Source organism: Emydura macquarii, unplaced genomic scaffold (assembly GCF_026122565.2).
Source record: "Emydura macquarii macquarii isolate MOO-44397 ecotype Brisbane River unplaced genomic scaffold, CSIRO-AGI_Emac_v2 contig_2362, whole genome shotgun sequence".
Lineage (NCBI taxonomy): Eukaryota > Metazoa > Chordata > Testudines > Chelidae > Emydura > Emydura macquarii.
Window position 1 is genome coordinate 2470114 of NW_027132499.1, and position 21467 is coordinate 2491580.

The 21467-nt window shown below is 39.4% G+C and overlaps 1 protein-coding gene across 2 annotated transcripts in view; it reads right to left on the reverse strand.

Moving 5' to 3' along the window:
- Window positions 1–14425: 14425 nt before the first annotated feature.
- NLGN4X (neuroligin 4 X-linked) overlaps window positions 14426–21467 on the reverse strand; it is a 180837-nt gene continuing 173795 nt past the window's right edge. For both annotated transcript variants that reach the window (XM_067560999.1, XM_067560998.1), the window contains one exon: window positions 14426–18002. In XM_067560999.1, coding sequence (XP_067417100.1) covers window positions 17153–18002 — 850 coding nt within the window. In that variant the 3' untranslated portion in view covers window positions 14426–17152. The remainder of the gene's footprint in view (window positions 18003–21467) is intronic.

Below are 21467 nucleotides of genomic sequence, written 5' to 3' on the forward strand. Positions count from 1 at the left end.
TTTCTTGAACAGCACATTTCCTTCCATACCTGTACTCCAGTTATGACTACTATTCCACAACATTTCTGTTATCCCTATAATATCTTGTTTCACTTCCTGCACCAGTAGTTCTAGTTCCTACATTTTATTACCCAGCTCCTTGCATTGGTATACAAACATCTTATTTCTTTCTGCTTAGCTTCACCCAGATTCCTCATCTGTTTAGGTACAGTCATTCTACTGCCAATATTGCCCACCAGATTGTTAGCTTCATTGGTATTGGCAGTGTCTTTCCTCTTCATGTCCATTCTCCTGCCAATGCCGTTCCTTTCCCCATTGCTATACTCTCTCTTTCTTGATTTTTCTCCCAGTCAATATTAGAATCAGGCATGGAGATTACATGAGCATCCCACAACCATCTCCCCTGAGTTCCCAGGTTAAAGCTCTTTTAATTGGTTGTACCAACCTCCATCCCAGAAGTCTATTTCCCTTTCTACTCAGGTGGAGTCCATCCCATGAGAACTGTCCTTTGTCCATGAATGCCTCATAGTTGTCGAACATCCCAAAGCCCTCCCTGTAGCACCACTGCCTGAGCCATCTGTTGATCATCATAATCTTGCCTCACCTTTATTCTCTTATTCTAGGGACAGGTAGAATCCTGCTAAAGATCACCTTGGCCTCCATTTCATCAAGAGTCTTCCCAACCCTGGCATAATCTTCTTTAATGTGCTACAGCAAGAATCCAGCAGTATCATTTTTCCCACATGAAGGACAATAAGTGGAATCTTTTCTCTTCCCACTAGGACCTTCTTCAGCCTCATATCCCATATCTTATCTCCCAGCAGACAGCACACCCTTCTGTTCTCTGGATCAGCTCTGGTGATGGGCCTGTCTGTTTTTTTTTCGAAGGGAGACACCAATCACGTAGACCTGCCTCTTCCTGGTGTTGGTGTAATTCTAAGTCCTACCCCTGTTCTTTCTAGCTACAAGATCTCTTGTCTTTTGTTCTCCCTTGCAATCTTCTGTGAGTCATCCTATGTCCTCTTGGGCCTCTGAACTCTAGCTATCTTCATTGACTCTTCACTTCTTCTTAAAGGACTAGCTGCTCTTCTCTTCTTCTTTGCCTTCTCACCTTCTGTTACTGCTTCTGGTGACCCTTCTTCACCTTCCAACTCAGAAAACCTGTTCCTGAGCTCTATTTCTCCTTCACTAGTTGGTCTTTTCCTCTTCCTGGTTCTTATAGACACATGCTTCCACTGGCCACTTTCCTAACCCAGCTGTCTACCCTCACAATTCTCCAGTACAGCTTTCATCTGCGAGTCTTGGCTTTTCCCTTCACTCTCCTCTTGCCTTCCCTCCATCATCTGTTTGAACCCCTTCAAATCTCAACTATAGTTTCCACCCGCATCTCCAAACCTCATATCTTCTCTTCCATCAGCACTATCAGGTGACACTTCATGCAAACAAGGCTTTTTTTGAGTACCTGCTCCAGGAAAATGTACATCTACAGCTTACACATCTGGTCATCTTCATTGTCTCTTCCGTTCCTTGGGTTACTACCACTGCTGTCTCTCTATCTGTCATAGCCTTCCCACCTAAGCTCCCATCAGAGAAAAGAAAAACAGCAAACCAAAAAACCAAACAACAAAACAAAACCAGAACACAACACAGCCCCTCCCCCAAATTCCCCTTACAAACTCTCATTCAAACTTCCCTGTTTTTGGCTGTTTGCTGACTCCAATGCACTGCTCCTGCTTCTGAAAACTCCAGGGACTGTACCCAAGGGCTTGTCTACATAGTTTGTTAATGCTCCCAAGCTGAGGTATAAATCTGCAGTGCACTAGCCTGCCTTTACTAACTGGATCCAGCTGCCAAGCACTAAAAGTCCTTTAGTGTGCTTTGATGTACTACGCTTTGAAACAGGAGTATGTCAAAGCACAGTACAGAACTTTTAGTGTGTGGTAGTATGGTCCACATGACCAGTCAGTGCATGGCAGACTACAGCAGTGTAGATTTACACGCTGGCTTACCATGCACCAACATACTGCAGACAAGCCCTTAAAGTGTTTTTTTACAGAGGAACATTGGTCCTACAGTGATTCAGATTCCTCGGTAACCAAATGGTTTCTGTTATTAACAGACTGTTATTTGAATCTGTTATTTTTGTTTATGTCTTTCCTTATTGAACTCACATTTTTACAGCTAGATTAAGTAAAATTCCCTGTTGATTTTGTGACCTTTGCATGTGTCATTCCTGGATGGCCCCACTGAGAGTGACACGCCCATGTGGCTCTACTAAATGGAATGTCTACAATTCTAACCTACAGGGTCTGTGATGAATATGTGTCCGTGGATCATTGCTAATGTGTATTCAGTCCTATCTAGAGCAAGGCAGGGGTCAGATGGGGAGGAGGGGGTTAGTCCCAGCAGTCCCTGGTGCCCAATGCCACTATTACCAGTGCTTCCTAATCTCTATCCAGGAATTGAATCCACTGGGAATTTGGGGCCCTGGGACTTGAACGAATCAGCCAGCAGGCGAGACAAGGATCACGTGCTCAAGGATCAGAGAATGTCCTCAACCAGAAGTTGAAGAGTAGGCTGTTAAACATATGATTGATCACAGAGGAGAACAAGTAGATAGAGAGGCAAAGATTAGAACAAACAAGAATTGGTAGCTGGCACTGTAAAAGAAATAAAGTCCGATGGATCAATGTATGCCACTACCACATTTAATAAAAGAAAGAGGGAGAAGAAATTGAGAGAGGAGATACACAGATGAAGGATTTTCACTGTATAGCAGTTATTAGTCATTCAAAGCCTGTCTTATTAAAAAATTAGATCTATGAAATATGCAGGGTTAGAAAAAGGTATTAGATGACTACCAGTGAGAAGTTTGAATTGACTCCCAAGAGGCAGATATGAAAGAGAAGGGTGAGAAGCGAGGATGCTGCAATGCCTATAAAAATGCCATCTCTGAAGCTGCTCAAAGTGCTGCATCTTTTATATCAGCACATGATAGATAAGTGTTCAATCATTTGGAAGTCTCTCAGGTCCCTCCTACCCTCCCACCTCTACTGCCTGCTGGAAGGAAGAAAAGAGGTCTTGCTGTCTCCTGCAACCCCCCACTTCAAATCCTTTTGGTACTCTTGTTTTAGCGGAAGAGGAGGTCATTGTTTATAAGTTCCCATATGAGGAACCCATTCAGGGTATCAACAAACAACTACAACCCATACTTGATGGGGACCACATACTAAAAGAAATCTTTCCTGAACCATCTTTTCTGGTCTTCTAACAACCCCTCAACCTAGCCCAGCAAGTTCCTTACAAATCATCATCCACCAATTCAATTTCAATTCAATTCAGTTCAATTCAATTCACCCACCAGACCCTGAGATAACAGATGCAGAACCTGCAGACATATCTCCAATGCTACAATGATCAATGCCCCCCACAACGCACCTTTCAAGATCCATGGGTCCTATACCTATTGCAACATGTGGTGTACCTCATCTAGTGAACTAAATCCCCCCCATAATAACTATGTAGGTGAAACCAGACAACCACTTTGCTCTCAAATGAACTCACATAGAAAAATGATAAAACAAAAACTCCTTATCACCTACATTTTGGACATCTGACTTCTCAGTCCTTGTCTTCAAAGGAAACCTTCACAATACCTTCAAGAGACAAGCCTGGGAGCTTAAATTCATAACTTTGCTAGATACTAAAAACCATGGTCTTATATATATATATATATATATATATATATATATAGGTGCTAATGTAGGATGTTAAAATGTGCTGATCAGACATTATTTGACAAATGGTATGTACTTACGTCTGTGTTTTCTGATTAATACTTGGTGGAAGATAATTTTATTTTTCTGGCACTGGAACCTGGCAACTGCTTGGGAGCAAGTAATATTCATATCTCCTGTGAATCAGGGGCAGGAGCTACTTTTGGTTACTGATAGATTGCATTTTTTGGTAAACATGCAATCTGGTCAAGTTGGTGAGGAAAGGAGAAGAATGCTAGGTCTATGTAGAAGAAAAATGTTTGCGAGAGCTTGTGCTAGGAGACAGGTCCCATAGTTGCATGTAATTTATTATAGCACTAAAGTAGAGTATATGAACTGATCCCCTGGCAAAGATTTTGGTTCTCTTTACCTGCACTCTTTTAGAGTACTCATTTTATAAAATGGAATCACCTTTATATTTTCACAGTATCTGAAGTTTTAGCATATCCTTCTGAACACCTAGAAATTCTTCTCACACCTATTGCTTAAGCTCCAAATATAAACACACATTAACTGGCTTCTCGGGCAACAGCAGTATGATGTTCCAACAAAAAAAAAATATCGGGGAAAAAAATCAGAGCAATATTTTGGCAACAATTTAATGAATTTATCTAAAATGGAAATACATTTTAACACAATTGTTCTCTGAACCAGTCTGCATTTGCTTTCTAAGTATTACGAATGTTTGTGGGTGGGGGGAATAATTTTTATGAGAATATATCATCTCCTCATGAATAAGAAAGGTTTTTTAATTTCTGTCATCTTTTGCCTTAGATTTTTCCCATCAGCTGGAAAGGAGAATGATGCTGAAACAGCAAACAGTGATAAAATAACTACGTTAGATAGGCTTCTGTTTGAGTCTGCCAAATATAAAGAACCAAACCTTTTCTCTCTCACTACTCCTGCAGAGAAAGGCATCTTGGAACGAATTTACTATAAAAGAGCAGTCCTGAAGTGGGAAGGGTTAGTATGGACTTGATCATTATAGAAAAAGTTGCTTGATACTGTGTTCTGAAAACAAAATTATTTTGATAGATCTGGTATCTAATTCCTTTCTAACTCCCATCAGCAATTTCCTCACTGCATATCTTCTTCCTACTGGCCAGGTAAGCGCCTGAAACAGCAAGGAGCTGTATTCTGTCTGAAGGCAGTGGTCACATGGTTAGCCAGGGCCTGCAGAGAAGCTGAAGCAGCAATGGCAAGGCAAGCTGTGAGCTGGAGAGAAGCTAAAGTCAGAGATTTTCTTGTTCTCTTCTGGTTTTCTACTTGCTTTCTGGCTGCTTCTCACAGCCCCCACTCCCAGACCCCATTGACTAATAACAGTCTTGAAGTTGCATTCACCCTGCTCTTTGGGTTGCAGTTTCCATTGTTTCCACTATCACTAAATAAAGGGACATTTAATTGTTCTCTAATTTAGACTGTATTGACAGCAGCTTGCATGCATCAACAGTTTAAGCAAGGTCTGTGACTAACTATAGATCAAAGATGGGAGCCATCCAACCTCCAGCATAACTGCATGTTCAATTTGGGAGGCAATCCAAAGATTCTTACAGATCCAACTTAACAGAGAAAATGCAAAACTCTGCCCTTTTCAATTCCCCTTTTTGTACATATATGTTTAAATGACTTCTGTTCAGTATTAGCTCAGCCCTCCAATTTGCTAAAGAAACATGTTCTGGCTCTTTGATCTGAGTAACTGTTGATGTTCTGTTGATTTACAATGAAAATGATCAATAAGACACTAAGTCATTGTGACTCTAGGCACCCCTGTTTTCAGACCCCACACAATACTGCAATGGTATTTGTACAAAATATGCATTGTGAGATATACAAAAACTAATAATTCACTGGTCCATAATATCATTGTGAAATGTATGTGACAGTGCTGTGCATGGAATTATGGATACTCACTGATAATATGCTTTAAATCTGCGCCTAAAATGTGTTTAAACCAGGCACATCAGAGGGTGTTGATCAACAGGTTTTTCTCAAGGCAAAGGAAAGAAACCACTTCAAATCAGGTGTGGCCAAATTCAATGGGTTATTCATTTATATCAAAAGTTGCAGGAAGAGAACATTTACATTGTAAAATTGCAGAGAAAATATCACGTTGGAACATACCAGCAGGCACCTTAATCAACATGGAGTCAGCCCCCCATTGGAGATATGAGACAGAACCACAGGGGATCAATTTAACCATGCAAACAAAGGCAGATTTTGAGATATAAGGACACACAGAAATACCTCAGATTATCCTTCTCATGAAGAGACAAGAAAACCAGCATCTTGAACTCTGTGGTAATTCTGGCTCAAAGGTAGAAAGGAAAGGAAGATTGGGGAGAAAGCTACCTTGAACAAAGACTGTTGCATGTTTAATTAGGTTTTAGCCATTAAAAGTCTATTTTTACTTTTGGTTTTTTGTAGCCATTTCTATCCTTATTCCTTCTACTTGGTATCATTTAACCTATGCCCTTTTAGTAATAAAGTGTTTTTATTTTTACTATAGATCAGCTCAGCGCTGTGTTTGACGGGAAGGGTTTGTTTCCCCAAGTTAAGTTAAGAAGCTGTAATGTACTGATGTTTTAAAACAGGAGCAAACTCTGTGAATGTACAGTGATAAGGCTGTGTATTGCAGAGAAAGATCTCGAATGAATTTGGGAGCTGGAGTTCACTGGTGGTTACCTGGTAGGTGAAATTTGGACTGGGAGAGCCTTGAGGAGTTTGCTAGTGAGGAAGACAGACTGTTGTGGCAGGGTGCTGACACACAGTCTAAGGCCATGTCTAAACTTACAAGCTGTGCCATTGTAAGAGTGCTTGTGTAGCCGTGTTATGCTGATGGTAGAGGGCTCTCCCACAGACATACAAAACCAGCTCAATGAATGGTGACAGCTATGTCAGCAGGAGAGAGTCTTCCACTGACATAGTTCTCTGCACACGAGCACTTATGCAGGCAAAACTTATGTCGCTCAAGGGGGTGTTTTTTCACACAAAAGTTTTGCCAACATGCTAGTGTAGACATGACCTAATTGTCAGCAAAACTCAGTCTTGCTGAAGCAAAGCGGTAACACAGTGCTTTTGCAGCTCTGGGTGTCCAGAATGTTACAATCGTGTATTTTCTGTCCCTACTCACATAGAATGGGCTAGGGTTACAAAAAACTAATATATTTGTCACAGCGCAGGGGACAGGATCGAATGGCAACTGTTGCATCTTTCATTTTCTTTCTTTCTTGGTTGCAGAATGAACTACAAATATTATATCAACCAAAAACAACTACAGCCAATTTACTCACCAGTAAAATACAGAAATAGAAGCTAGGGTACACCATCAACAGGAAAAAAGATCATCTGCTTCTTATTTTACTTCTGTCAGTAATTATTATCTCTAACCCACAATGACTAATCATACGCCCACTTGTTCTCAAACCAGTTCCCTCTGTAGTGGCAAGTTCAGTTGCCGAGGTAGATTTACCACCTGAAGCCTGTGTTTGCGGTTCATACTCATTGTCAGTGACTGGGTAGATATGGTTACTTCTGTTAGCAGCATTTTGGATGTCTACAAGAAACAAAAAGCAAGCTAATGTCTGTCAGTCTTGATTTTCCTTATGTGTGTTTTGTAGGACTGTCCTTGGGAGTACTTACGGCATATAACCTTGGTGTGGATTGTTTCCCATGTACCACATGCTGGGTAAGAACATGAGAGAACTTCATTTTTACTTCACTGACTGTTTATTAAAGCAATTATTTATAAAGATGGTGCAAATGCCTTTTAGAAATTTGTCCATGGGCATGCAAACTGACCAGTCTGATCTCATCCTGGTGTCTCCCCCAAACTCTTCCTTCCTGCAACCTATGGTCTTCCCTTCAAGTTCCATGTGGCTTTCTATATAGATGATATGGTTTGGCAGTTAACAGCCATTTTCTTTTTGAAAACTAACTTTCTGCCTTATTTACACTAGGGAAAATTGTCTGACATTTTTGTTATTTTGTTTCTTCTCTTTCAGTTTTCAAGTATATAAAAACGTTCATGTTAACCACATGGTTAATTGTTTTTGGCTTGTTTGATATTGGCACTAAGTGTCTGTCCTGTCTGTAAGTCTTTGAACTACTGAACCCAGTGACACATTGCGAGGCATATTGCCACACTCTAACACTGCTAAGTATGGATCCCTTGAATTATTAGAGCTATTTTTTTTTTTTTGATGATGGGGTGTTGTCTTTTCTGCTAACCTAATGGTGTCCTTCCTATGGCCTGGGTCCTTTAGATAATTAAGGTTGCCACATAGCTAGTTTTTAACTGGCCTGGTGGGTTTTTGTACTGGCTTGCCTGTTAAAAGACTTAATGTGCCAATTTTTTCCCTTGAAAAAAAGCTTAGAGTGCTCTACAGTTCACACCATCATAGTCCAGACAGCATCCCTGTGTTAGGATAAGGTAAGTAAAATAATAAAACAACAAAAATACACATACTGTGGAGGGTTTTATGTGTCTGTGTGTGTAAAATGGTTCTCCAAGCTCTTTTAGTTACTAGTTATAGTTGGTGGTAGGACCCTTTTGTTGTTGGCTGTGTGGGGAGTGGCTAGTGGCCAGGTTTTCTGCGTTTTGGGGGTGGCAACCCTCTCTATTTTGTGGCTTTCAGAGGCAAGTGGGAATAAACTTTGTATATGATTATGAATTAAAAATATGTCCCCTGAGCCATGCTCTAAGACTTTAATATAAAAGTGTTTTGTGTCACCCCTATTACTACAGGGAGCAACTGAGGGCCCGGCCTTTCCAATAGCCTCCCATACCTTCCCCTGCACCCTATGAGCAGCTGCTTTCCTTTCCGAGCTGTGGTTGCTCAGCAGCTTCAGTTTGCTCCCTGATGCACCACAGAGCGCTCTGGCTGCTCCATTGTCTCCTACCCTGCTGGGACTCCCAAAGAGCTCATCTAGCTTTGCTTCAGCCGAAAGGAGCACCTAAAAACAGACAGATCCCCCTCCCTCCCAAACAACCCATGACAATCCAGGAGAGAGGAAAAGAGAAGATTGTACTCAACAACCAGTTACAGCTCCCTGACTCTCTACTCCAGCACCAGCCTGGCAGCTTTTCTAACTTACACCAGCTGACAATGGTTCCCTATGGACCATAGGCCAGCTGATGATTGCCAGACTGTAACGTAGTGCCCACACTCTCCCTCTGCACTCCTAATATAACTATGGTTGTGGAGGAAAGTGCAGGAGTGGGCTATGCCACCTCTGTGCATTTCTATGCCAGGGGATTCCCTCAGAAGGGACTTCTGGATGGTTTTCTCTGCCTTTGTGCCCCCAAACTATTGATTTTTGGTCCCTTGATCTTTTGACTGTACAGAGCACTAGTTTGATGCGATGTGCTTGAATAGACAATTCAAAGAGATTTGTTAAAATGTGCCACTTGTGGATTGTGGGCCATTATCTGTTATTAATCCACCTGGAATCCGTTGGCAAGTGTGGTTTGCAGTGTAGAATTAGATTGCTACTTGATGTGTTGTGGGATAATTCAATTTTTTAAAAGAGTAGTTCACTAATACAAGAGATGGGTGGGGTACAGACTCTGGTCTCAGCCCTGGTGGTGTCTCCTGCAAGCCTGCTGGGGGTCACGATGGGGTGGGTTGGGCCAGAATTTCTTATTGCCACATTGTCAGCACTGCCCCCTTCTCTCCGGTGGCCAACAGGAAGCAGCAGTGGGGGCCTGGGACAAAACTGAGCATGGATCGAGCTGGGTTCCAATCCTTGTCCTGGGCAGGGTTAGGTCAGACCAGCCAGTGCCTTGTGATTAGACGCTACCCCCCAAACTTCCCAGGATAGTTCCATCCTGCCATTCCCTGCCCGCTCCTGACTGGGATCGGCTTGCTAACCCCCCACAGACAGCCATAGCTTCACTGGGGATGCCGTATTCTGGCTAGCCACTGCTGGGAAAAAAATTAAAGTATTGGGCTAATTTCACTGTTTCCATGCAGTCCATGAAATTGTGATTTACCCAGGGGCCTTACATATGGAGGAGGGCTGGTAAGAGATGACTTTTTATTGCCTGTCCCTAGTCACATGACATGGGTCAGACTAACAGAAGGTTATACCAGCATGAGTCAGTATCCACCGATTCCAACAGCTTCTATTACACAAGACAGAAGACTTCACAGCTGCCCTCTGCATGTCAAAGTAGTTCTTTGTGCTTTACAAACACTTTTTGTTTAGCATGATATCGTATTACTAGCCAGTAGCCACATATAACAAGCTCCTTTTTGGCTTTGAGGGAACCTGCAGTGCAATGATGTGACAGCCTAATTTAATCTATTCATGATTTCAATATAATACAGAGAGAAAGCATGTTAGGAATAAATAATAAGAATTATAAAACCCCTGCATCTGTAAAAGCAGAATAAATTGGCTCTAGGTTGGCACCTTCAGATAAGACAATTAACATGCCAAAGCATGGCTGTTAGACCAGCAAAAGAGCAGGCAGTCCTTAGAGCAGGGTACATTTCTGGGGTGAGAAGCACATTTATAGGAACATTTTCTTAAACAGTAGAAGTGGAACAAGAAGAACAGGAGTGGAAACTATTTACCGAAATCAATATAATTCAGAATGGATTTGGGGACAAACACAATGGATGTGACAGGAAAGATCCTTGGGAACACGTCTTGGGAGAGCAATGTCCGACATGATAAGCCAATCATGTAAAATACGCCTCAAATGAATAATAAGGCTGAAAGTAAGGTACAGAAAAAAGATAACTCAAGATATCAAAAGCCAAAGGCCATGTCACACTCAGGATAACCTGCCAAAGGATCAGAGGAGAGAAAGAAAGTGATCTCTATAAATGAAAGATTTTTTTTTTCAATTCAGTGTAACTAAAACTAAAGGTCCAGCTTTTTATAGGTATTTAGATGTTGATTGCTCAGCGTTGCAACGGCTAACTAATTTAGGAACTTAAATTTCATTTAGGGGGATTTAGGCACTTAGGAGCCAACATCCCATTGATAGTTAAAAATCTGGGCCAAAATGGCCTAAGGTAGATGAACTTGCAGAGTTTCAGAATAGACAGTTTACGCATACACCTTTCTATGTTTTAATATTCTCTCTCTCTATTCTCAATTAATCTTTGACCAGATCCCCAAAATAAACATAACGTTGACTTACGTGGATTTGTGCTAGTTTACAACAGCTTATGACCAGGCCTCTATTTTTAATTAGATCACTTGAGTCATGGATTCTTGGAAATTTCACCTCTCTGGATTGTCCTGAATGAAACAATGTTCAACTTTTAAGAAAAAGTAGTGCAGAAAAGATATCTGAAGATTACCCTACTTTGGATACTCGTTTAAGAGAGCATTGACTAACAAGTAGTCTCTTATAAGATTTGTCATCTTCAGGGTTGCATTCTAGTGGATATATGGGGAATTCCTAGCTGAGAATTTTCTATTATTTTTTTCTTCGATAGAAAATGAAGTTTCTCCAAAATTGAAATTTTCCTCAGGAAAATTTTGATATTGCCAACCTTTTTCAATTTTCTATTGCGAAAATGGAAATGAAATATGTCATCTCAGGTTGGGTTGACATGAATCTAAACATTCTGGTTTGTCAACCCAATTCAACATTTTTCATTTTGAGTCAGTTTGACATTAATTTGTGTCTGCCTGCCATGCCATAATTCCTCATGGGAGTTGTAGTTCAGGTGTCTTATGCTCCCATTCACTTTTGTGGGACAGACTGACTGGCTGGACATGGGAGTCCTATGATGATGATGCATCACTGGAGACATAGTCTGACTGGGGATCCCAGGTCAATAAATTGAAAGAGGGCATGAGGCACTTGAAATACAATTCCCACTGTAGCAATCCTGGCAGGGGGAGTTCAATGTCAAACTGAGCCAAAACAAACAATTTCAGTTCAGTTCAAAAAAACAAAACAAACTGAATTTTTTGGAACTTTTCATTCTAAACAAACTTTGATATGGACTTTTCAACCTGATTTGTGATCAAAACAAATGTTGAAATATCAGAATTTCCAGTGGGATGGAAATTCCAAAATTTGACCAGCTCTACTTATAGCCTCTAGAGAGAGAGACATTTCAGAGGCTTAAGTAATCAAATAGCCCTAGGTAAAAACATAGGAAACTATTCTTCATAAATTAAACATTTGCAAAACTACAGAACTCAAACAAGCATATAGCTTCCATAGTACTATTTCATGTGTTGTGTCTGTGATATTAAATACCATGGATCGTCATAGTCTAGCAAAGTATCAATAGGAACATACCATTAAAGTGTAAATAGGAACAGGGTTTTATATTTCATAATTCTAAAAATAATTGATATTTAGTTAGCTGCCGAAGGTCACTCTTCCCATCTTTTTAGCAGAGAACTGTTTAGCTAGAAAGAAGATTATTTACTGAATGATTACCAAAAATTCACAACGAATAACGTATTCAGCAATTTCAGCCTATTTTTCTGTTCGTGAATTGTCTCTGAACAAGCTATGAGTGTCATTTGCCATTCAGTTATATTTGCAGGTAAGTCGCATACTATGTTTCTGCTCACCAAACAGCTTTTAGAATCAGTGTTCTGACGCAAATCTTCAGGGGTTACTAATTTTCAACCATATGCTCAAAATTCACAGACCATTTGTCAGTAAAGTTTTTCAATAGAGTCATTACAGAAAGCAAACAAAATAAAAGTGCAGAAATACGGCTGAACTGACTGTGTTTATAAATGTGAACAAGTATTCAAAGGCAATATTTTGCTTTAGACACCCAGATCTAATCACCAGAATACATATCCATCACTCCAGTCACAGGAAACCTGAGTAACAAATGAATTTTAACATGACAAAAGGGGAAGCTATAATTATTCACCTACCTGACAAGAATAATAAATTTCCTTGTTTTGACATATATTCGCTATGCTTTATAAATCTAAAGATCTAATTCTAAAAAGATATGAATGATTATTTTATCTATACTGCAATGAGAAGAGTGATTGCAGCATCAAACTAGTTTTGATCTAGCTAGCTCAAATAACAAGAACAGTGAAGTCATGGAAGTACAAGATAGCTGCTCAAGTACAGAGGAGGAGAAGGACCCGGGTGTATTGGTTGCTCACAGGATGACTATGAGCCATCCAATGTGATGTGGCCATGAAAAAAGCTAATGCGGTCCTAGGATGCCTCAGATGAGGTATTTCCAGTAGAGATAGGGAGGTGTTAGTACCATTATACAAGGCGCTGCTGAGACCTCATCTGGAATATTGAGTGTTTAAGAAAGATGAATTCAAACTGGAACTGGTGCAGAAAAGGGCAAGTAGGATGATCCGAGGAATTGAAAACCTACCTTTTGAGAGGAGACTCAAAGAGCTTGGCTCGTTTAGCCTAATCAAAAAATGATTGAGGGGAGATATGATTGCTCTCTATAAATATATCAAAGGGATAAATACCAGGGAGGGAGAGGAATTATTTAAGTTCAGCACCTATGTGGCCATAAGAACAAATTGATATAAACTGAAATTAGAAGTAGCTTTCTAACCATCAGAGGAGTGAAGTTCTGGAATAGCCTTCCAATGGTAACAGTGGAAGGAAAATATCTAGCTGGCTTCAAAACTGAGCTTGATAAATTTATGGAGGAGATAGTATGATGGGACAGCCTAATTTGGCAATTAACTGATCTTTGACTACTAGTGGTAAATATGCCCAATGGCCTGTGATGGGATGTTTGATTTGGTGGAATCTGAGTTACTACAGAGAATTATTTCTTGGTTGTCTGGCTGGTGAGTCTTGCCCACATGCTCAGGGTTTAGCTGATCACCATATTTGGGGTTGGGAAGGTATTTTCCCCCAGGGAAGATTGGCGGAGGCCCTGGGGCGGGTTTTGCCTTCCTCTGTAGTGTGGGGCACAGGTCACTTGCTGGTGGATTTTCTGCACCTTGAAGTCTTTAAACCATGATTTGAGGACTTTATAGATTAGGGGTCTATTACAAAAGTGTGTGGGTAAGGTTCTGTGGCCTGCGTTGTGCTGGAGGTCAGACTGATCATATTGGTCCCTTCTGACCTTAAAGTCTATGAGTCTACATAACTGGGGTACCAGGTGGGCCTGTATAGCCTGTGGTGCTGTGGCTTCATTGCTATTGTTATTTGAATGAGCTAGCTCAAAGTTAGGTCAGATATGTCTACACATGCTGCAATCTGATTGCAGTGTTGACACAGAGGCTGTGATAATTAGTTCAGAGGGTTCTATCTTGAATCCTAAGCTGGGAAACAATTTTTTCACATTAAATGTGAAGCTTACATAGGAGACAGTTAGCTATACATTCCCTTAGAATACTTTGATCTGTGAGAATGTTAAACACGGACAAAACAGAGTTCAATGGGATCCACATAGTTTAGATATAAATGCATAGAGCTTTCTCTTCTATAATATCTTCATCATCTGAGCAACAAAGCCTGGTGTGCACTAAGCTAAGCAACAGGCGTATAGAGCTTTAATAGCCATGCCAACTCGGTATCTTGAAAATCCAACCTCTGCTAATTTATACCTCGGCATCATTTATACTGGATCATTAAAAGGGATTTTTTCTTTTTTTAAAAAGCAACATACTTCTAAAAGGTTTGCTACACACAAAAAAGGACGAACACATAATTCTTTGCACAAAGCATTAGAAAATACTGTGATATTTTATTATTAAAAATGCTGCTGAAAAGTTTATACATATGTGTCCAGCCATATATATCTTCTATCATTACTTAAGGCAAAAACAAAAAATTGCAAAACAATAACAAAAGAAACCATTAAACCCTGCGTGCCTCTTAAGGTCAAGACTATAAGCCTGGGAAAAGTTCTTGTTTTCTTTTCTTTGCCAAGTATGTTTTGTTATTATTATTACAGAATTCTATGAAGATTCTATAAATCTTTTCCATTTATAAACCATACATCAATTCAGATGTATTAAATTATTAAAATGACTTGATCATAATTATTTTTAAAAGCTAAAATCATTCACTTACAGGAACTTTTTTACCCAAATGTCACAAGCCTGACACATTACTGTACATATTGCTAGCAGAAGACAATTGGAAGTACTAAACAAATACTGTAATTCACATTACAAACATACCCAACTTGTTATGATGCCAAACATCACTGCCTTTTTTTTTTTAGAGTCATGAACTGCTGCATCTCAGCTGAGGCAATACATAGGTTGTGGAAATGGCCTGGTATAGAGTCTGTTTTAATAAATATTATGGGATGGATCAGTGAAGAAGATAGTTTTCCATTTGCTACTAGATGCAGGTTGGGACTTTTGCTTCACCACTTTCTAACCTGTAAAACATACCTGTCTTCTTTCGTATAAACCATGATATTGGTTATAAGATGCATTTTTACAATATTAAAACTCTTTTAATTTCTTTCAGAACTCACTTCTCTGCCACACACAGCAAGGAGTTGTGCAGATCCCACAGACTTTGATATCATTGTCTACAATATCATTTCATGGGCTGGCTATTCCAAAGTGTTTTATCACAAAGGTAGAAGGCATCTTGTGTTAGATTCTGTATGGGAAAGACAATATGATGGTGCAGCGCCCAGTTTGGTACTGAAATCAAAATACAAAATACATCTGGGATAGTCATGTTCAAGTGCGGAGCAACTCTGTTCAAATATCTTTGGTTACTACCTCTTGTTGATGCAGTCACTTTAGAAAGACAAAATATAAACAACCTTCATTAATTAACTCATGTTTAGCTTTCAACACATGAATCAGTTGTTTAAATGAAACTGCTGAACTCCTTGCGCAACAGCTCTGGTTTGCCCTTAGGTCCCCAGTTAAGGGAGGGCAGGGGAGAATAAAAATTTAACCTTTTCCTGACAATGAGCCTGTCCAGAATTTTCATATAAATTCACACAGATGACATTTGGTTACCTCCCTTTTTAACTCTCCACAATATCCATGGGTTTTGTTACTGCTATATAATTAACCAGCAAAAATAGTGTTTTCAGACAGGTACACTCTTGATCACAATAACAGGATACTGGATGAAAAAGCTCTTTGCATACAGATTAGTCATGACCTTCCAACCTTTAAGAAACCTAAACAAACCACCACCGCCACCCATTTTCTCCCCTTTCTAATTTCATTTTTCCTCTGTTTGGCAAAGCTGAGTGGGTGCTTCCTCAGCAAAAGCTCTTCTGCAGATGCTGGTGAATATAGAGCTAGTTTTCCTCATAAAAGACTGACCAAGAGGCAGGCTTTCTTTACATTTGTCAGGGCACTAAATTGTGAAGCAAGTCTTCCTAATTTATTAAAATAACCAAGAACTACAAAACTGAACTCGTATTGTTGGTTGGTTGGTTGAATCAACAAGTTTAAAACAAAAATAGTGTTTTCCATTTTCTGATCCAGCTCTCTGTTGCAATTTAATGAAGGCTAACACAAAAAGAAAAGAAAAAGAAAAGAAAAAAATCTAAAAAACAAGTGTCTCCTAAGAATGCTTTAACATGCACTTGTGTAACCTGTAAGGGAAAATACGCAGGTCACACAGACAACTGTATTCTCTGTATGAGACCATGTCCTCCTATAAATGAAACGTTAGAAAAACCTCATGTCTTTGTTCACCACTAGTAATTAAGAAGAAAATCCTCCGTTTGGTCTGGAGGAAAGAGAGGTGATATGACTAATGAATATTCACATAGGTCACAACTGAAAGCACAATTTCTAAAAGTTCTTTTCAAACTGAAAACATCAATAAAAGCTTATTTTTTTTTAACTCACAGCTATGTACAATATTTACAAAGTTTCTTTAAATATAGTTCAGGCTGGCAAGTCATCTCTTTGCTCAGAACTATATGTATTTTACTGCATAGTCACTCCTCTTTTTTTTTTTTTTTTAATAATAAAATCCTATTTCCCCCTTCTGGATTACAGTTTCTTATGGTGGATAAAAGCCCATGGTGATGTCTTTGTTTTAACAAGGGTCATTCATGGTATGGCACATAAAGAACTGGATTTTTTTAATTTCATATATTAAAAAACTGTACAGTCACTGGCTCTGTGTTCCAGAAGATTCTGCTTCTGTTTGTTACTCTCAAAACATCCTTTCAGGTGAATTCTTCTGGCATCAACTTTCAATCAAAGCGGTTGAGATCTTAAAGCAGTATCATAACAGCAATGTACATGTTTCACATTTCACAGGGTTTGAAGTTGATCTTTAATATCAGAGAGTTCCGATTGGAAGGATCAGTAAGAAAATAATGACTGCCCTTCCCTTTTACTTTTTGTTGTTGTTTTTAACAAGTTGTTCAATGGAGAATGCTTTTTTCTCTTCTTCTTTTTCTTCCAAGTGGCTTGTAGGGTTTGAGGGGGAAATGGCAGAGCTATACCCTAGTGGTGGAATGTCCATGGGGTAAATTAGTACTGTTTTGTCCTCCACTGAAGGTGTTGAAAGTATGCAAAGGCTGCATTCCTGTTAATGTATTTGGAATCATGGTTATGGTGTTGGGTGTCATGAGTGGAATGTCATCTGGGGACCTCCTCAAAGTAAGGGTGTAGTCAGGTGGGCAGGTTAGCCTCAGGGTGTCGTGTGCCTGCAGTGATTCACACTCATGGTCATGCTCTAGCTGTTTCATCTGCAATGACATAATCTCTTCATTTTGTATGTGTGCTATATCATTGGTCGTATTCCTCTGGGGACTGGGACGCCTGTGTGTCTCGTGACGTCGCTTGTCCTTCTTGTAATACAATGCAGCAAAAGCTAAAATGTTGAGGAATAACAAGGATGCCCCCACTGCAATGGTGACACTCAGCTCTGTGGAGTAATCTCGCTTGTTTTCTATCAGAACAGTTGTATCCTCAGAGGCTGTTTTAGGCGTGTTCTTTGAATGTTTAGGATTGTTGGCTGGTGTCATTGCTGGGCGTTTGGTTGTTGGCCATAACTTTCCAGGAGAACGTCTGGTGACATAAGGAAACGATGTCATATCAGGAGGCGGCACCTTAGTTGTTGTGGAAACATACTGAAATATTTCATTTAGGTTGTGCAAGTGTGGTACAAGTTCCAACCAGAATGCAACTTTTGTTGCTCGATAGTGATCCCGAACTCTGGGTTTCAGACCAATGTGTAGATAGAGCTGGTCTTTAGGGTTATACTTAGACCAGGCCACTTCTTCAAAACGGTTGGGTTTGGTATGGATGAACTTTGTGTCCTGTGGAACAGGCTGGTTTGGATCACTATAAAGGTAAAAACAAAACAATATTACACTCATTCAAGAAATGAACTTTGCTTTATCCTACAATAACTAACAGAAACTAAAGACAGTTAGCTAAATGTAACCCTGTAGTGGTTACCATTTAATCCTTTAGCAATAAAATGCACATTCCTTCCTTTGGAACATGAAAGCTAAATCTAACTATAACAACTGGTTCTTCTTATAGTTTGGTGGGTTCTGGGGGATTTCAGGCCTTTAGAGGGCAAAGCATATTGTCTGTGCTTTATAATGTATTATTCCAATGTACATAATGTATCTTCTATGCATTATATTGACATTTCTTCTCTCCATTCTCATATGCATTAGTTTATCTTTTTTGAAAATCAATCTAATCTTTTTCTGCTTCTTCTAATGTGCTTTTTATCTATGTTCCAGGAATTCTCTGATCCAATATTGCAGTTTTAAAAGCTTTCTTGTTTTCTTTTTTAAATGCCCATGAAATGATTAAATGTTCCCCAGGTTCCTTTGTTGTTCAAAAAGTGCTAGAGCTAGACTGGAATTTAGCCTTAATATTCTAAAGATGCTTCTGTTCACCTGCTTACCAGGAGGAATTTACCTTTGAATTCAATCAACTAAAATAAAATTAATAAAATTATTCTGAATCTAATTTTGTTTGTTTTTGGTTTTTTTGCATATTATTCTGCACTACATCTCTGCCATCTGCTGAAGATATAAATTGGGGATTCCAGAAGTGATGTTTTTAGATTTTATTCTTTTAAGTAGTATCTATGAGCCACAATTTAATCTCATATTAATTGTTATACCTTGTCTGGAGCTAAAGAAGAGTTTTCCCTTTCCAAGCAATACTGCAACAGATTTCAATGTGCTGCCATTCTGAAGAATTCTAACATGTATTTGAAAAGGAAATAAAGTATTCTTTTTGTTCTCAAAGAATAGAGAGGAGGATTTGGCAAATCCAGACAACTAGGCATTGGCCTGATAAAATATAACTAATACAGTACTTTTGGACACAACACAAGAATTCTAAAACCTAGATAAATTTACACAGATTATAAAAGCACAAGTCATTTTTTCCCCATCAGAAACTAAAAAGCCTGGAATGGAAATCAGCTTCATATTTTCTATCCTCTTTCTTAAGCACATGTTGTTCCAATTCATAGCTCTAAAGACCCTGGGCCATGTTCTGCTGTGTAGGTGCAGAAGGTATATAAATTAAGCCAACAGATTCAAGTTAGTTGTTCTCAAAGAACTAAAGCAAAGGACAAGAGAGCACTCAAGTACATCTTCATGAGATGCAGGACCAGGGCCATGGGCTGACCACATTCATTGTTCTTTCTCCACTTCATCCCACCCTCTATGGATATAAGTGAAGACACACTCTTTTATGTGACAGCAAGGTGAAAAGTAGACACCTGAAGTTAATGGAAATTTTGTCATTGACTTCAAATGAGCCAGCATTTTACCCATAAAATGCCAAAATGCAGGCAAACTGGACTACTTTACCTCATAGTTTCATTTTGGGGTAATTTTATCATTATGTAAATGAGTGCAGAATTTTGACCATAGCTATAGCAAAGATTTAAAAAACAAACAAACAAAACAAAACAAAACAAAACAAAAAACAACCCACACACCCAGTTGGCAAGATTTTAGATTTCACTAACTATCCCTTCCCTCATCTGTCCACCCCACCACAAGGAGTTGGCTTGTGTATTCATTAAGGGGAAAACTCCTATACCATCTTCCAACTCTGAATGAAAAGGTCTGGGGAATGTGTAGGGGGGGGTGGAGCTCCACTCTGTAGGAACTCCTTACATGCCAGTGTGACGGAATGTGGGTTGGGGTTGGAAGATTTGTTGATATGAGGATACTTTTGCCCCATACCCTATATCATACAATGGTCTGAAATAACCTTTATGAAGCTATTCCATAGGCTTGGTGGGGGACACTTCATTATACTCCTGTCCCACATGCAGCTTTTCCTCCAGTTCTATGTGTGAAAATATCAAAAGACATATAAATGTATTGGATTGTTCAAAGAAGCACGTTCCACAGAAGCTTACCACACACCAGAATCTTCAAATGGGTAATTAGTGAAGAGAGTTGAACTCTTGCTCTGTCAGTACTCATAGAGGTGTTTTCAGCAGGAGCTTAATTTAACATGGGTAAATCTACAACTTGTCTTTTTTTTTTTTTTTTTTTTTGGTAGGAGCTGTGAGAAGTGACTATTTGTTACAGCAGAATTGGGATTATGAATTCACAGGTCTTATTTCCCTGGGATGGAAGACAGTTCAGTCAGGATATTGTTACTTTTTGTACACATGCATAGCTCATGGAGCTGCGTAGTTGGCTTTCACCTGGAAATTAGCCATTCACTTGACTTTTGACCTTTCACTTGGCACTGTCCTGCCACTTCCTGTTTTGTAATTGTAGCCTTTCATTTGACCTTTGGGGCTATAGAAATTCTGGAAGCCCATCCATATCTTTATGAAACAAAGAAAAGCACTGGAATGCTTCCTGAACAATGCACGTAATAAAGTAATAAAAGAAGAAGAATGCTTTGCTGCATTTCTATATTGTCTTCAGCCAGGGATCTCAGAACACTTCAATGAATTCTGCTTTATACCCCTCTGACTTAATGGTAAGTTAGTATCCCCGGTGTTTCAGATGGAGAAGAAGAGGCACAGGCAAGTGACTTGCTCAAAGTTATATACAAAGTCTGTGACAAAGCTAGGAATAGAACCAAGATTTCCTGGTTCCCAATCCTGTGCTTTAGCATAGAGATCAATCTTGTTTCCCTACAATTGCTAGAATTTAGTTATTGATCAGTGTTTATTCTCTGCTAATGAAATTTACAAGCACTTTCACTCTAAATTTCCTCTGCACCAGAAATGTCCTCACAGTGAATGTCTGCCACCAAAGTCCCCTCAAATCAGTGTCTGAGAATAGTCTCTCTTGTATCATCTAGCTATTTAAACTGATGCACTGACTCAGACTGTGGACTTTTCCATAGAGGGAAATCACAGAGGTTACATCCACCACTTTTTTCCACTTTCGCTCTTTGTGAGCTGCGACTCCTGCCTTTATGCCCCATTTAGATTCGGTAGTTCAGTGATGCCAGACCTACAACTCTTGATGCATAGCTCTTCAAAGTCCTACTTGCAGCTTGCTTCTCAAGTGTCATGAAATAAATGTCTTTGCAATGATGTGATGGCTGATTCAAAAGCAAAATTGTAACACATGCACACAAATTAAAGCTCTGGAAGCCAGTTAAGATAACTGAAGGTTTCACAATGAACCACTACTGAATGTTTCTGGGTGTTAATGCCAATAGAATGAGAACTCAGCAATAAGCCACATCTCTCAGTTCTACATAATGCTGCTCAAATTGTAACCTTTATCTAGCAATTTTCATGACTATATTAACTGTTATTTATCATAATAAACTTATGACTGGCACTTCTGT